We start from the raw sequence: 19,227 nt of genomic DNA on the forward strand, positions 1-19,227 counted from the left end.
CAAACGTGTCCTACCAATTGTATATATAAAAAAAAAAAAAAATTGTATAAATTTATTTTTATTTTTATTTTTCTATTTTAATTTTTTTTCTTTTTTTTTTTTTTTTTCGTTTTTTTTCTTTATTATTTAATCATTATTATACTGCACATATATATATAATACAAAAAAAGAAAAAAAAAATATATATTATATATATATATATTATTTGTATGAACATTACCTCTTTTTCTGTTTTTATAAAAATATATTAAAAAAGAATTAAAAAATAAAAGAAAAATATATAAATTATTTGTTATGAAAAACAATATAGAATGTATATTCTAATTTATATGTTGTATAAGAATACAACATGTATTTATATGAAAGACTATAAATATTACACATATTTTATTAATACGATTATTAATTTTTTTTTTTTAATATTATATATTTTTTTCTGTATTATATATAATATATATAGTTCTCTGAGTTTATAAATAAACATGGTGATAATTTTTATTTAAACGAATTTTTCATAAGGTTAATTAAAAGTTTATATTTTCAATTAAAATGAATTTAAAAAAAAAAAATAAATGAAAAAAATAAAAATAAAAATATTATAATGTAAATGTATAAATTATATAATAAAACCTTATACCATATTATATAATTTTAATACACATATATATATATATATATATATATATATATATAAATTAAAAATAATGAATCAAATGTAACCTTTTTTAAAACCATAATCTATACATGAAAAAACGGCAGATGACATAATTGAATAACTTCCCAATATTTTATAATTAGAAGAACTTTTATAAATACATCCAGCTAAAAAACCAGCAATACTTGAATTATATATTTCATCATTTTTAGTAATTAATTTTACCATATTATTTAATGCATAAAATATCATGGTTAATGATGCCATTTGATTAGCAACACTTGGACCAATAACTGACGTTGAATTCAATACGGAATTTAAAAAGAGTTTTTTCGTTTTTCCTCCTTTCATGATTCCGTTTATTAATCCGCATCCTCCTCCTAACAATAAGCCTAAACATAAAAATAAATAATATATATATATATATATATATATATATATATATATATAATATTTCATAAATTTTTGATAGTAATAAAGTATTCTTTATTATGTAACACATTCAAATATTTATAACAAATTATAATATAACTATAAATATATAAAATACAACACACACATGCACATATATATATGATAACATATAAATGATATCATGGATATATTATTTTCCATTTTTTTCCTTTCTTTTCTTTATATTATTTCATTTTTTTTTTTTTTTTTTTATGTGGTAATAATTACATACCTGATCCATATGCTAGTCCAACACTATATACTAGTTTTTCACCCCATTGTCTTCCATACCCTTGTAGATATAAATTTTGTTTATCTATAGATAATTTTTTCTCAGGTTTTTTCTTTAATATTTCTAAATCATAATTTACTGACCCTGTTTTTAAATAATCACCCATTATTTTTTCTTCAAATGTGAATTATTCATTTATTTTATTATTTTTGTTTTGTCGCAATTATTATATAATATATATATATATATTATATTTTCTTAATTTAAAAATATAAATATATATAGATATATCCTTATACTCATTTATTATATGTAGTGTACGTTCTTAATAATAATTTTTTAAGAACATAATCGTTTTATTAATATAATATAATATTATAGTCCTACTTTTTAATTTCTTTATTGTTTTTATATTATTTAAAAAAAAAAAAAAAATTATAATTTAACAAATATTTATTTAGCATATATATGTATATATAATGTTTCTACAATTTTTAAAGAGTCATATATATACATACATATATATTTTATATCCCAGTTAAATTTTAAAAATGTCAATGTAAATAATATACTCATTAATATATAATTTTCTTTTAAATAGTGCTATATATTAATTTATTAGTTTATAAATTAATATATACATAATATATATTCAAATGCATATTAAAAAATTAATATTCATATATATACCTATATCTATATAATTTTAAATTAATTTTATAAATTATATATGTTTGTATAATATAAATAATAATAACTACAAGTATTATATTACAATCTCAGTAAAAAAAAAAAAAAAAAACATAAAACAAATCTATATTAATTTTCTTTGTTTTTTAAATCAGGCTTTTTATATAATTATAGGGACATTATATAATTACATATATATATATATATATATATATATATATATATATATATGTACACAATTTCCTTTCAATTTAAATAAATATAAAAAATATTATTCTTTAATTATGTTTAAGAAGAAATAAAAATTATGTATATATATAAATTTTTAGATAGATTATTTAAAAAATATATATATTTTTTTATCCATCTGTAATTTGAGAATGTATTATGTGTTTAAATTAATATTACTATATGTATGATTATATATATATATGATTATAAGGCATACCGAAATTATAAACGTTTATATTATAAGTGTTTATTTTCCTTATACCAATCTTATTGTAAGAAATTACATTTGGAGTATATATAAAAAAATTATGTATGGTTAGTAATCCGTATATATATATATATATATATATTTCTTAATTTACGATGTTTTATATTTGTAATGTTAGCAATTTGTCTCATTCATAAATAATAATATATTCACCGATTAATAGAAATATAATGTATATATAATACATACTTAATATGTATAATATGAAAAAATATATCAAGTTATAATTAGATATGTTACATAAAATTCTTTTACGAAAATAATTATAAAAATGGCTGTGTACAGTAATTTTGTATTAACGTCTACAAATATTTATAAGATTATTTATATATGTTGATTAAAAGAATGAAAATGAAAAATAAGGAAAAAAAATAAAGAAAAAAAAAAAAATTGGAAAAGTAAAATTTAAAGAAAAATCACGGAAAAATAAACCCATGATTTTATGTAAAATATAATATATATATGATATATTAAAAAAAAAAAAAAAAAAAGCTACACAATTGTTCTGATTTTTTATTTAATTAGCTTAAATATTTTTTTATATATTATATATAGGTTTTGATCCTTAATTTACAATGTATAAATAATATATATAATATCATATAATTAAAATACATATAAGTTATAATATATTATATTAAAAGTTAAAATATATTTTGATTTGCGCGCACACAATAATAATTTTTGGTTTTAAGGTAAAATTTTATCATATTGTATTATTTTCTTATACTTATGCAAAATATCTATTTTTGATAATAAATATATATATATAAAATAAATGTGTAACAATTGGAATTATTACATTAGGTTATTATTATGTAATTATATCTAAAGATATTATTAGAGTATATTTATAAATTATCCAAGGTTTGAAAAGCAAACAGATTTTTTTAAATATATGTATATATAATATATATAAATAAATATATATAATTATAATATTATATAATAAATATATTTGTATATTATATAAATCTTTAATATTAAAAATATATATTTTTTTATTTCTGGTTTTAATAGTATATATATATATATATATATATATATATATATATAATAAATAAAAAACATATTTACCATCTCAAGAAATTTTCTTAGTTTTATTAAATTAGGAAAATTTTGTATTTTGATAAAAATTAAATATATATATATATATATATAATATATATAGTATATCATCAAATTCATAACATTTTATACTACTATAAATATATATACATATATATATCTAACTATATTATTTAACATTTAATTTCCTTATATTTGATTTTATTTGTGCATATATATGCATATTTTCCATTCTTACAGTTTTCATTTTTTCTCATGTAATTTTTTTTCTTTTTTTTTTTTCGTTTTTTTTTTTTTTTTTTTTCTATGCTAACATAATATTATTAGATAAGAAATGATTTATACATGTAATAAAATATATTTATACAAATTACTTCAAATAGAACACAAAAAAATAATAGATAGAAGTTAAAATAATAATAGAAAAATATTTCTCCTAATATTTTATTTATTATATTTGTGTGTGATTATTTATATATATTTTACCATTTAGGTAGAAATTACCATTCTGTCATTCTTCCTTTCTAAAATATAACAATATTATATTAGAAAAAAAAAAATATATATATATCTAATAGTATATAAATATATATCTATATATATAATACAATATGGCATCGGCATCACGAACTTCAAAAGAATTATTAAGATTACAAAAAGTAAAAAATAATATAAAAATATATATTATATAAAATGTTGTATATTGATATATTATAGTAACATTGTGTAGTATCTATATATAATATGAACCCATTAATATATATATATATATATATATATATATATATATATTTATTTATTTATTACATATTTATGAGTAGGAATTAAAAGATATCGAAAAAGAAAATGTAGATGAAATTGATGCACATATGAAAGATACCAATATATTTGAATGGGTTGGATTTATAAAAGGACCATCGGGAACACCTTATGAGGGTGGTCATTTTATTTTAGATATAACTATACCAAATGACTATCCTTACAATCCTCCAAAAGTTAGTGAATATTATATATATATATATATATGTTTATATATTTATAGTATTACATATATCTTATATAAATACATTCATATATATATATATATATATATATATATATATATATATATATTTCTCCTTTTTTAACCGTTTAGATAAAATTCAATACCAAAATATGGCATCCAAATATCTCCAGTCAAACAGGAGCTATATGTTTAGACGTTTTAAAAAATGAATGGAGTCCAGCATTAACAATTAGAACTGCACTTTTATCAATTCAAGCACTTTTATCTGACCCACAGCCAGGTATATAAATAGATTTATAAGATATAGTCATTACCCAACACAATAGTCCTTTTATAATAATATTCATATATATCTTATGAAATTAAAATTTATTCAGATGACCCTCAGGATGCTGAAGTAGCAAAAATGTACAAGGAAAATTATTCCCTTTATTTAAAAACAGCAAGGTTAAAATATATTTAGAAAAAAAGCAATTTTTAATAAATTAATATATTAAATTTTGTTTATAACTAAATAATAATTATGTTGTTATTTCTTTTATCTCTTTTTTTTTTTTTTTTTTTTATTTTAGTGTATGGACCAAAACTTTTGCAACAGTACCTAAATTAGAGCCAAGAGAAGATATAGTAATTCTTATAAAAAATAAAGCTAATAAAATATTATATGTACATCATATAAGTTTCATTAATATATATATATATATATATATATATATGTTTCAAATTTTTACAGATTAAGAAAATTACTGAAATGGGTTTCTCAGAAGATCAAGCTAAGGTAATAATATATATATATATATATATATATATATGTGTAAATAAAATTTGTCAGATATTTTGTACAAATAATTATATATATATATATATTTATATATGTAATTTTTTTTTTTTATCTTATTTTAGAAAGCATTAATAAAAGCTAACTGGAATGAAACTTTGGCCTTAAATACGCTCCTAGAAAATTCTTAATTTTTATATAATCAAAATATATATTAGACTTCCAATCTATATATTGTTTTAATATTAAGTATGTACACATGTATTTATTTACGTAAAACTTTTAAATTAAAGACATTGTGTACCTTTCTTTTTTTCTTTTCTATTCGGATTATTTTTATTATTATTTATTTATTATTTTTTTTTTTTTTTTTTTTGCTTTTTTTTTCCTCTTCTACCTTATCCTCCATCAATTTTTTTTAATTCAAAAACTTCATTTGATAGCTATTCTATTTTGAGGCTATAATTTTTTGTTAACTTTTTTGATATACATAAAAATATATATTATTTACATTTTAATAAGTTTTATTTGTTATATTAATATAACTTTTTGTATATATTTTAATACAATATATAAATCACCTTGAAGGAAATATCCTGGAAACAAAATAAAATATAATTAAAAAAAAATAATAATAAAATATTTTATTTTTGAATAAATTTATTTTATTTGTTATTTATACGGTCAAATTATTGGGAGTTGGATAAATATGAATCTTCTAAGTAGTTTAAACTTATGTTATATTGTTGTATCTTATATCTTTTTATAACATTATTTTAATGATTGTAAATAGAATAAAAAAAAAGAAATAATTTTCTTATTCTTGTTTTTATCTTTTTCTTTATTTTATCTACACACATTATATATTCACAGTGACAATTATAAATTCATAAAAAATATAATTCAAAAAAATATATATATATATGTATTTCATTAATTATATAAGAAACCTCGATAACTTATAACGTCCTTAAAAGAAAATAATACTTTAATATAAGTTCAGCACATAATGTATATGTGAATATAAACTTATCCTATTTTTTTAACATCTTAGTACTAATATGGACAGGTTAACTATAGAAAATTTTAATTTTGTTATACACACATAAGAATTATTAATATATTTGGTATTTTCCATTTTTTTTTTTTTTTTTTTTTTTTTTTATTTTATTTTCATTGTAATTTATAAATTTATTAATATATTAATGTTATGCATGTAATGTTTTTTTTTATATTCAATCATTATTAAGTTATATATTATTTTATATTTATATATAAAGAATTTTTTCTTTCTTCTGAATATTAAAAAAAAAAAAAAAAAAAAAAAAAAATTTCACATTAAGCTTAAAAAAAACAAAATATATAAGTGAACCTATGTATAAATATTAGACGATTTTTTGTATGACATAATTATATTTTTTTGTTTTAATTTATATTTTTTTTATGTATTTAAAAATTTTTCCCAAAGGAAAAGTTCTCTTTTTAAATTATTATCTAATTTTTTTTCTTATTTATAAATATATACATATATATATATATATATTAATTTTTAGTAGGATCATAATTTAAAGGACAAAATAAAATGATTTATTATAAATATTAAAATTAACACATTTTCTTCGTATACATTTTATAGAAGAAATTTACTTTTATGAACCATAAGAATATTACTGATTTGAATAAGAAGCCACAAAATTAGTGTATACATATATTATAGAAAAAAAATATATATATATATATTATAAAATTTTGTATTTTAAATATATTATAAAGCATTCTTTATTATATTTTTGCATTTATTATTTTATCTTTCTTTTTTTTTTTTTTTTTTTTTCCCCTATACAAAGGTGTACTTAATTTTGTCACATTGTAAATAAAAATACAAAAAAGTAATTTTATTATATATAAATTTAATCATTATAATATATATATATTAATATATTATATATTAATATGTAAGTGAATATAGTATAAGAAAAAAAAAAAAAAAAAAATGAATAGAAAAAGATACATTATAAACAATTCAATTCATAATGAAAATATGAATGTTAATATGAGATCTTCTTCTGGGTCTTTCTCAGAGAAGTCTGATTTGAGAGACTTAAAATATAATGCTTGTATGTTTTTACAAGGCGAATTAATGCGTCAATTTTTAATGGATGAAGATATATGGTTATTTATGCAAAATGTAAAAATGAAATTAAAAGAAAATCCTAATGAAATGGATATGTGGTTAGACACTCAATTACATATGGCAAGATTGAATTCTGGACATTCGTTTAATTCAGATATCCCACCTTCTCTACATACAAAAACAAAATTTGAAAACAGCCATTTAAAACCAGATAAGGAATATGAAAAGATGTTTGATATATATAATGAAAATGATAAAACTGAAAATTTATATTATAATAAAAATAAAAACAAAAGTCAATATTCAAATTATCCTATGAATGAATCAGAAAATGTAAATTTTAGTTCCAAAGAAGAACATGCAGATGAAATGGATAGCCAAAACTTTTTGAAAAAAATATTGGGAGATGAATATAAAGAAATGAAAGAAACAAATGTTAATGTAAATTTAAAAATAGATGAAACATATTGTAATGATAATAATATGGAAAAGAGAAATAATGATAATCTTAAAAATAATATAAATTTATGTGAAAATATATTCAGTAATAATAAAGATCAACCACCTTTTTTAAAACATTCAATAGATAAACAAAAAATCCTTGATAGTATAACAAATAAAATTAATTATATAAAAAATAAAAAGAAGCAATTGGAAGAAAGAAGCTTATCTATTATTAATCATTTAAATAATAATAAAATTGAAGATAATGAATCAACTATTAATTCATTATCTGTTTATGATTTACAATATGATAATTTATTGAATGATATATCTAATAAAAATGATGATAGCATAGATAAAAGTACAAATTCTTTGCATAACACAGTTGATAAAACATTAAATAATAATAATATAAATAATTATGATAATATCATATATACAAACAAAAATAATCTTATAAATAATATAGACAAGGATTTTAATCAAAAGGTGATGCTTAATAATATAAATTTTCTTGATAAAAAAAATGACTTGTCTGAAAATAATAAAACATGTGAATATTATGTCCAATCAGCTTCTGTAAAACATCAAGATATTAAAGAAAATATCACAAAAATAGATGGTTCTTCTAATATAAATAATACTAATAATTATAAAAATATGAGTTTATATAATGATAATCAGGATTATAATTTATATAATGATGATAAGGACAAGGTGATTAAAGAATTAGAAGAACATAAAAACAAGTTAAAGAAATATAATATAAACATAGAAGAAAATGTAAAAAATAATTATAATAATGTAAATGTTGATGATGCAAACAAATTACATAAGGATGAATATAAAATAAAAAATAACAATAAGGATAATATATCTATACCCAAAATGACCATAACCATTGGAGAGTTAATAGATGAAGATACAGATATTAAACTCCAAAAGATGTTTAATCAATGTAATAATAAAATGGATTTAAATACTTTTGAAAATGAAATAGTAGTAAATTTTTTGAAAATAGGGAGATATATGAGTCACACCCTATTTTCTAGGGTAGAAAAATCAAGTACTGATTTTGTGACATATGAAAATTTTAAAAAATTCTTTTCGAAACGTTTTATTGATGGAGAAAAGGATCCAAGTTTTTATAATGATGAAAGATATAAATTTATGTTTAACAAAAAGAATAAAGATTTTTATAATAATTCATATGAATCTAAGGGTATGATAAATGTACATAATAATAATAATGACAATCGAGATATTTTGAGAGAAAATGAAATAGCTAATGTTGTAGAAAATAACCAAAAAGGAGATCATATTGATGTACCATATAGAAAATGCTCTGTAATTAATTTTTTTAATGCAATTAAAGAAGAAAATAAGAATTATATAGAATTTAAAGATTTTGATATATATATAAGAGAAATATTGAAAAGGAATAAATCATTACAATTTTTATTAGAACATACAGAATTTCTAGAAAGATATATTGAATCTGTTATTGTTCGTATTTATTATTATATTGATATTAATGATACGAATAAAATATATTTGAATGATTTAAGAAAACATGATTTAGCTCATATATGGTGTTTTTTAGATGATTCTGTAAAAGTACAACATATAAAAAATTATTTTAGTTATTCTCATTTTTATGTATATTATTGTACCTTTTGTCAAACTAGTAGTTGCAAAGATATGTTGATAGATGATAATGATTTGTATCGATTTGATAATCATTCATTAAATGATTTTATAGTAAATAGAATATGGTCCAGAATCTCTATGAAATTAGGAGGTCCTAATCAAAAATATATGTGTTTGAACGATTGGATATATTTTATAATGAATTATGAAGATATGACAACTAATCGTTCAATAGAATTTTGGTTCAAATTAATTGACTTGGATGCAGATTGTGTAATAAGAGATCATGAAATTCAAGTTTTTTTCCATATACAAACAGAACGTTTAAAATCACATTATTTAGAAGAACCTAAATTTGAAGATTGGATGTGTCAAATGAATGATGCTATCCAACCATCTATTGAAGGTAATTTTACTCTATCAGATTTTAAAAAGAATAAAAAGTATGCTTCCAAATTTTTTGGATGTCTAGTTAGTTTATCAAAATTGTTAGCATGGGAGAGTAGAGATGTACACAAGGAGCTTCAAATTGAAACTGAATTTCCATGTTGGACTCCATGGGAAATTTTTTGTAAAACAAAATATGATGAATTATGTTATATTGAAAATGAAAGTTATTATGATGAAAATTTTGATAATTACGATAATTATGATAAATATGATAATTATGATAATTATGATAAATATGATGGATATGATAAATATGATATTTATGATAATTATGATAAATATAATAATTATGATGCAAAAAATTTGTACATATTAGATTCGGATTAATTGTCATAATTATTACAAAATATATCATCAATATTATCTAAAAAATAAATTATAAAGATTTAACATTTTATATTTTTCTTATTTTTTTAAAAGAATTTATTGCATTATATATTTTATATAAAGTAAATAATAATAAATATAATTCTAAATTTTATTAATGAATATTATTCATCTCTAAATATATATATATATATTTATAGGAATATATAATAAAAAAATCTATATTTCTTATAGTTATTATAATTAACATATTATTTGTAGACTTGTGAAATTTAACATATTTTACACTATTTCATAAATCATTTGTATCATTTATGAAACTTTTGTGGACCTATATATATATATATATATATATATATATATATTTTTGTATTTATTATTATAATTTTATTATTATTATTTCATTTTTTTTTTTATGAATTAATAATAAAGTTAAAATATAAGCTTTTATTAATTTGTAAAAGGTATTTGCAAAAATATATGACCGATAAAGCAGTATATGCGAATAATGTTTTTAAATATATATAACTATAATAATTTTATACTATTATGAAAATACTTATTTTTCATTTAAATTATATATATGTTATATTTTTGCAATATTACATCTTTAATTTATAGCGACTTTATATTTATATAATATATACATTGTTGTTTTTATTCAGTTTGGTATATTATAAATGTTAAAAAAAAAAATTATGTAGTATTAAAATATTGATTAATTATATACATAAATATTTAACTTATTAATATGATTTTAAAAAACATTGGTAATTATAAAGTGTTTTATATCATGATACAAAATGTATAAAACTGTATTTTCCTAAACAAAATATATATGCTGATTAAATTATTTCATATAATAATATAAGTATGTCTATATTTAAAATTCCAGGTTTGTATTCAAAAATATATGGATCAATATTTCGTAGAAAATTTAGTGGCCCATCACCTTTATATAAAACCCCCCTTAGACATATATGGGCAATTTTTTTTTATATTGATATCTTCATATTATATATATTGGTATTTTCCTTTTTTTTCTCCATAATTGTACGAAACGAGTGTGCTGAAATTTTTTCCACAGTATTTTTCACCACAATCAATATAAGTACTTTTTTAAAACAAATAAATAGTATAATATATATATATATATATATATGTAATATTCTGGCATATATTATATACTAATTATTTGTTATTTTCCTTTTATTTCTTGTTTTCAATAATTTTTTGAAGTTTTCAGTTTCCTTATTGATTTTTTCTTTTTGTTGATAAAAGACGAAGAAGTAGTTAGCGAAGATGAAATAATTGTATCCACCTGCTTAACCATACTGTTATGTATTGTAAAGATATTTATTAACCTTTACTCTATATATTTTTGTATCAATGTATATGGACAAATTGTAGAATCAAAAGAAAGACATATAAAGGAAACATGTGCAACTTATATGGGGAAAGGATTATTATTACATTACAGCGTGATTAATTGTTTTTCACTTGTAGAGACATATATCGAATCCTTTCTCACCTTAATTTCTATTATTTCTTTTAAGGCTCAAGTTCAATCCTATCAAATAATTATATAATTTTTTATGAAAATATACCACAATGAGCTGACCATAGAATATTATATGTATTTGTATAGTTATATTTATATTTTAGACTTTTTTTAATTAATCTTTATATTAATGTTATTTTTTATTAATTTAATTATATATTATATATATATATATATATATATATATATGAACAAGTACATTATATACCTTATCAAAAATTTAAACACATTTATATATATATATATATATATGTATAAACATATAACTGTTAAAATTATGTTATATTTTGTTAAGAAAAAAAAAAAAAAAAAAAAAAATTATTATAATTTAAAGCTCATGTAAGGAACAAATATTTATAGATCATTTGGAGATAATCACAAAATGGAAAAGGGAGAAATAAATAAGTCAAATTGATAAATTAATGAATATATAAATATATATATTCACATATGTATATATTATATAAAATATAAAGGAATACAGATATATACTTCATAAATTATTCATGTCAAAAAAAAAAAAAAAAAAAAAAAAAAGAAAAAGAAGAAGAAAAAGAAGAAGAAAAAGAAAAAGAAAGAAAAAAAGAAAGAAAAAAAAAAAAAAAAAAATACGTTAAACGCATAAATACTAATAAAATTATTCCAAAAGATATACTAAAAATAGAATATTATTATAATATATATAAATAAATATGAATAATATAAAAATAAACATATCTATATAATGATATGTAGATATCATTTTTTTTTTTTTTTTTTTTACGTAATTATAGAAAATAAATCCTTCTTAATTAAATTTATATTATTTTTTCACTTTTCATTAATTTTAATTAACACATTGAAAAAAAAGAATAATAATAATAAATAAATAAATAAAACATAATAATAATATAATTATTATAAATATAACATTTTTTTTTTGCTTATATTATATTTATATTTATTTATATCAAATAGATATAAATGCATTTTCCTCTTGAACTGAATAAAAGGTTTTGTCTGAAAGTTGATCACCTTGTTTACATTTTTCAAATGTTTCTCCTCCAACGACTACAATAGTAAAGTCATCACCTAAATATGCATTTGTAACTTTTTGATGTAACATTGAATATATTAATGTAGCTTTATTAAATTTTTGTTTCAGTCCTGATTGAATAGAAATACCAGGTTGAACATTTTGATTTAATAGAAAATCTGAGCTAGCTGTAAAAATTAATTTATGATGAGCTGAATGTCCCCACATATAAAGTTGATTAAATTTATTTATGCAAGCAGAATGCCTTTCTCCACAAAATATTTTTTTAGCTTTTTGATTATTTTCATTCAATTCAACAAATTTTGGTGTTGTAACAATATTTTGAAATCCGGATATACCACATTGGCCTGAAATTTTATCTCCAAAAGACCAAACATGTTCATCCTCTGTTATTAATAATACATGTCTTGCTCCTGCACTAACCTTATTAATATTTGGTAATTTCTTATTATTTGCATCTCTTAAGATTAAAGGTTCAGGATAAATAAAATAACACCCACCTTCATCATCAAATGAACTTTTACATAATTCTCCATAGGTGCCATCACCCCATCCATATAATTCTCCATTGACAAGTAAAACAACCGCAAAATTTTTACCCATTGCGATTTGTTTTATTTTATTATCTAATTGAAATTTATAAAAGAATGTTGGAATATATTTTAAATAATTATTGTATGTTTCTCCCCATAAATAAATGGAACTATTATTATCACAAACTGCTATACTTTGATTATATTTAGCATAAATTTGTGTGCATGTTTTTTTTTTCTTTTCGGATTTCTCATAATCCGTAATTAAATGAGACAAAGCATTTAATGTAGTTTCAATAACATCACCATAATCATATATATTTAAAATAGTTGGGGTAAATCTATCATAATTACATTTTAATCCGTTATAATTCCCATGACCCCAAGCATATAATATATTATCATTAGATAAACATAATGAATGATTATATCCACATGCTATTTGTTTTATATTTGTTACTGTTGGAATTAATGATGGTTGTGCATTATAAACGACCATCGTTCCTTGACCTAGTTCCCCATGTAACCCTTTTCCAAAAGAATACATATTTCCTGTATTACTTAAAAATAAAGCACAAGTACGGTTACAACTAATTTCTTTTATCTTTACATTACTAAGTTCTGTATATATCGTAGGTAAGTGTTCTGGTGTTTCGTCATTTTCATTTATAACTCTTTTTCCCCAGTAATATATTATGGTTCTCTTATCTTCATACTTTGGTAATTTCTTTATAAAGTCAGAAGATATGATAGCTTTTGTTACCAATTTGGGTTGAGTCACATTTTCATCATTTGATTTTTTAAATTTAAAGAAATTTGTCATTTTTTTTTTTTTTTTTTAAATTAATATGTGTAATATTAAAGTATAAAAAAAAAAAAAAAAATAATAAATAAATAAAATTATATACACCACATATATAGGTATATATATATATTTTTAAATTGATATATTATAAATGAAACAAAAAAAACAGTCCATAGAAAAATAAATAAATATACCAATCGGTACACATTTATACAAACAAAAAAAATATAATCATAAATTATAATAAAATTTAAAACGGGACGAAATATAATAATAATATAATAATATAATAATATAGTTATATAAAAAATTATTTGTACGTATATATATATATATATATATATATTATCATATTATCCTCAAATATATATATTCATATACATATTACTACACACTAATAATTTTTTTTTTTTTTTCTTTTAATTTATACATATATTCTTTATGCACTCTACAAAAACAAAATATATTCTTATTATGTATGTATAAAAATATAAACTAAGCAATTTTATACAATATAATAAAATTTAATATATATATATATATATATATATATATATTTAATTCACATAAAAAGGAACATTTCTTTAATATTCCTTTCACAAATTATTAGCATATAAACACAAAAAAATAATAAAAAAAAATATATAAATATACATAAATATTTATAATACAAATATATACATTATATTTATAATAGTCTATATTATTATTATTCAACTTATTATATTTTTTTTATTTTTATTTTTTTTTTTTTTTTTGTATCTACTTTGTCAAAAAAATATTCTACTAAAAAATTTTGTCGTTCCTAATATTGGTTTTAATGTTTTAAGCAGAATATAAGCTATAACATAATAATATATAAATATATATATATATATATATAAATAAATAAATATATATATATATATATATATATATAACATCATCTGAAAAAATAAATTAAGGAATTTATAAAGCCAGAGTGAACGATGATATATATAATGTAACAATCATGTTCTTGTTAACCTTTTTTTTGTTTTTGTTATTATGTTCTTTTTTCTATATGAATTATAATATTTCTGTTCGATCCATTTTATTCTACCAATTCATTATCATCTTGACATCGTAAAATTTATAAAAATATGAATAAAAAATTGTTCAATGTTTTAATTGGTTACTATTCTTTATTCAATCTGCTACACATTTTGCTCATACTATTCAACACATAATATTAAAAAAAAAAAAAAAGAAAAAAAATTATTCCTTAATATAATAAAATATCACAAAAAAAAAAAAAAAAAAAAAAAAAAAGGGAAGAATATAAATCTATATACATGTATATATAAATGAAAAATCATATAATGGAAAAGATATAATATATTAAAAAAATATATATATAATATATGTATATAAAATATCTCAAAATCAACTGTAATTTTTATATTTTTTTTCTAAAATATCATATATATATGATATATATATACATATATTTATATATATGATATAAATTGAAAAAAAAAAAATAAAAATAATACATAAAAAGAATATAAAAATATTTAATTTTGATTTTTAAAATATAAATATATAAATATTTTATGTAATTTGATATATTAAAAAATTAAATATATATTTTTTCTTCAATTCATTGTTATAACATATCAAAAATAAATGCAAATAAAAAATAATATAAACACAACAAATATATATTTAATAAAAATTTACATTTCATAATCAAAAATATTATTTTCACATTTTTATTAATAATGAAAATATTATTATATATATTTTTTTGTTTTTTTAATAAATATATAAAGTTTATATTACAATATATTAAATAATATATCCTTTTTTATTTTATATAATATTATTTTCCTTCAATTTTCACAGCGTATATAATATATATATTATATATATATATATATATATATATATATATATTATTAGTATTATATATATATATTTATATTTATGCTAACAAAAATTATAATTTTTTTTTTTAAAAGAACATTTTAAAATATATGACGTAATGTGCGTATAGAATATAAATAGAATCTTTTTTTTTTTTTTTTTTTTTTTTTTTTCTTTTATCTATATTTTAATTTGTATTTAATAATATTTTAATATTTTATTTATTTTTATTTTTTATTTTTTTTCTTTATTTAATTCTACATTAATTAAATAAATATATACATACATATATAATATATATATATATATATATTTATAACATTATGAATTATACAATACAGTATTATTAGTAAAATACAAAAGAAAAAATAATTCAGTTACACAAATATTTAAAAATTTATTCTATAATTATTAGAAAATATATGTAACATTATATATTATTATTATATATGCATGTAAAATATTTAAGTACATGATTATATATATTTAATAAGTTAATTATATATAAACAAAAAAAAGTGAAGAGACAAAATATGTATTTGTGTCTATATAATAAAATTATAAAATATTATTTATGATAATTTTATAAAAGTTTTTAAAAAATACAAAAGGAAAACATTTATTTTTTTATGTAAATATAATATTCAGAGTTAATGAATATTTGTATTATTTTAAAATATATAATAATAAATATTATAAGTATAAAACGTAATAACCAGATGAACCATTTTTAACTTTTATATATTTAAAAAAAAAAAAAATGATGTAGAAATTATATAATTTCATATGTTTTATATATCATTTGGCTTTTTTGAATTATGGTTTATAATATATGCGGACACATATAAGAATAATTTTACAATATTTTATGTCACTTAAAAAATGAATTATTATAAAATTTTAGGTAAATGAAATATATATATATATATATATATATATATTTTTATATTTAATATCAAATATGAATAATAATATATTAATATTATTTATTTCATTTTTGGTTGTATTATTTTTATTTAGGTGTTACACAAAATGCTTGTAAAAAAACAATACGAGAAGCTTATTTAAAAAAAGTTAAATTATATCACCCTGATTTAAATAAAAGCCCAGATGCTACAACAAAATTTAAACAAATTCAAGAAGCATATCAAGCATTATATAATAATGACACATCAAGTAATATATATAAATAGATATATGCTGTTTTTTTTTTCTTTTTTTTTTTTTTTTTTTTTGTATTTTTTGTGGTCTTGTACTTTATTTAATATCCATAAATATATATTTAAGAATATTTCTATATGTTCATTTATATTTGATTTTTTTTTTTTTTTTTTTTTTTTTTTTTTTTTGTAGATTCATCTTTTTACAATGAAAATAGTTACACAAAAAGCTATAGATCTGAAGATATGAAAAGAGGTCAAGGTTTTACGAACGATTTTAGTGATTTCCATCGTGCATTTTATGAAGAAGTTCATAGAATGAGAGAGAATGAAAGAAAGGAACAAAATAGAGTAAACCAAAAATTATAACATTTTAAATTATTAAAAGAACATATATATAAATATATATTTATAATTAATATATATATATATATATATATATATATATGTATATATTTTTTTTTTTTCTTTTTAGAGATACTCAAACAATAATTACAGTTATTCTTATGATATATTTAATAAATATCCAAGAGAATATTTTTACGTAAATTTAATTTTTAAATTATTTCCTCTATTCGTCGTCCCTTTTTTATTTCTCTTTGTGGTTTATAAACAATATATGTAATATTATAAATGAAAGAAAAATGATATTGAATGTATCAACATAATTAAATAGATTTTTAAAATTATCATTTTTTTTTCTTTTTTTTCCTACAGATTGAAAAGTCATTTTAAAGAAAAGCCTATAATAATATACGATGCATATGGTAATTTTATTTTTTTCATTCCTTTATAGGAAAAATATATTACATTATGATATTTATTACATATAGTCTTAAAATATGTATATATATATAATGTATTTTTGTTTTAAACAGGCAGAGCTTTTTTAGTAGACATACATGGACGAAAATTCAGGTAAATAATAATTATATATTTCTCTTTTAATAAAAATTTATACGTTGGGCGATCATATAACTTTTTTAAGAATTATGAACATTTATATATATTTTTTTTGTCTTTTTTTTTTTTTTTTTATAGAGCTTCTGAATTTGACAAATACTAATTCCTTAATCATAAAATTATAATATATAAACTTTTTAGTATCTAAAATAAATAAATAAATAAATAAATAAATAAATAAATATATATATATATATATATATATATATTTATTTATGTAATCATCCCTCTTTTTTTTTTTTTTTTTTTTTTTTTTTTTTACTGATATAATATTTATATATTATTTAACCTTTCTTTTTAACAATATATTTATAGATATCAAATATATATATATATATATATATATATATATATATATATTTATTTACATATTTTTTATTTTTTAATTAATTCTTATAAATATTACATACCAATTTGTATCGTATTTTCATATTCATTTTTATATATTATCATTTTATATTGAATTTCATATATTAGTTATACACTTATATGTTTAATATAAACAATGATTGTCTCTTTTTATCTTTTTTTTTTTTTTTTCCTTTTTTTTAATAAATATTATTATAATGTTTTAATTTTTTTGTATATAATATATCTTTGTAACATGCTTATATGAAATATGTATATATAATCATCATATGTTTGTATATTCATATAAAATGTATAGTATTCTAATTTATATATTATTATATAATTTTTTTTAAATGTGCATATAATAGTTATATAGCTAAAATGGTGTATTTATTTATTATATAAATATATTAATATATACACCTAGATATATGATGGTTTAATTTTATAGAAACATTATTGATTATATATATATATATATATAATAACCATTTTGTCTTATTCCTGTTTATTTATAATTTTATGTTTTATTATTTATTATTTTT

General features: G+C 17.2%; 6 protein-coding genes across 6 annotated transcripts; 4 read left to right on the forward strand and 2 right to left on the reverse strand.

Annotated features, from left to right (window-relative positions):
- Window positions 1-709: 709 nt before the first annotated feature.
- PADL01_1355200 (mitochondrial import inner membrane translocase subunit TIM23, putative) lies at window positions 710-1,506 on the reverse strand (the record flags this gene model as incomplete). Its single annotated transcript, XM_028684119.1, has 2 exons — window positions 710-1,047; window positions 1,341-1,506. The coding sequence occupies 2 exons, from the start codon at window positions 1,504-1,506 to the stop codon at window positions 710-712; spliced, it is 504 nt and encodes a 167-aa protein (XP_028540228.1).
- A 2,702-nt stretch (window positions 1,507-4,208) lies between these two features.
- PADL01_1355300 (ubiquitin-conjugating enzyme, putative) lies at window positions 4,209-5,572 on the forward strand (the record flags this gene model as incomplete). Its single annotated transcript, XM_028684120.1, has 7 exons — window positions 4,209-4,256; window positions 4,419-4,592; window positions 4,733-4,883; window positions 4,981-5,050; window positions 5,176-5,230; window positions 5,337-5,381; window positions 5,507-5,572. 7 exons carry the CDS (start codon window positions 4,209-4,211, stop codon window positions 5,570-5,572), a joined length of 609 nt encoding a protein of 202 aa, XP_028540229.1.
- Window positions 5,573-7,374: 1,802 nt separating this feature from the next.
- On the forward strand, window positions 7,375-10,386 carry PADL01_1355400 (phosphatase 2A regulatory subunit-related protein, putative; the record flags this gene model as incomplete). The annotated part of the gene is made up of 1 exon (XM_028684121.1): window positions 7,375-10,386. The coding sequence occupies one exon, from the start codon at window positions 7,375-7,377 to the stop codon at window positions 10,384-10,386; it is 3,012 nt and encodes a 1,003-aa protein (XP_028540230.1).
- An 873-nt stretch (window positions 10,387-11,259) lies between these two features.
- Window positions 11,260-11,975, forward strand: PADL01_1355500 (conserved Plasmodium protein, unknown function; the record flags this gene model as incomplete). Its single annotated transcript, XM_028684122.1, has 2 exons — window positions 11,260-11,497; window positions 11,626-11,975. 2 exons carry the CDS (start codon window positions 11,260-11,262, stop codon window positions 11,973-11,975), a joined length of 588 nt encoding a protein of 195 aa, XP_028540231.1.
- Window positions 11,976-12,896: 921 nt separating this feature from the next.
- Window positions 12,897-14,339, reverse strand: PADL01_1355600 (regulator of chromosome condensation, putative; the record flags this gene model as incomplete). Its single annotated transcript, XM_028684123.1, has 1 exon — window positions 12,897-14,339. The coding sequence occupies one exon, from the start codon at window positions 14,337-14,339 to the stop codon at window positions 12,897-12,899; it is 1,443 nt and encodes a 480-aa protein (XP_028540232.1).
- A 2,751-nt stretch (window positions 14,340-17,090) lies between these two features.
- On the forward strand, window positions 17,091-18,434 carry PADL01_1355700 (DnaJ protein, putative; the record flags this gene model as incomplete). Its single annotated transcript, XM_028684124.1, has 7 exons — window positions 17,091-17,112; window positions 17,229-17,384; window positions 17,562-17,719; window positions 17,844-17,989; window positions 18,086-18,135; window positions 18,247-18,286; window positions 18,410-18,434. The coding sequence occupies 7 exons, from the start codon at window positions 17,091-17,093 to the stop codon at window positions 18,432-18,434; spliced, it is 597 nt and encodes a 198-aa protein (XP_028540233.1).
- Between the last annotated feature and the right edge of the window lie 793 nt (window positions 18,435-19,227).

The sequence above is a fragment of the Plasmodium sp. gorilla clade G2 genome (genome assembly GCF_900097015.1).
Source record: "Plasmodium sp. gorilla clade G2 genome assembly, chromosome: 13".
Classification (NCBI taxonomy): Eukaryota; Apicomplexa; class Aconoidasida; order Haemosporida; family Plasmodiidae; genus Plasmodium; species Plasmodium adleri (nom. inval.).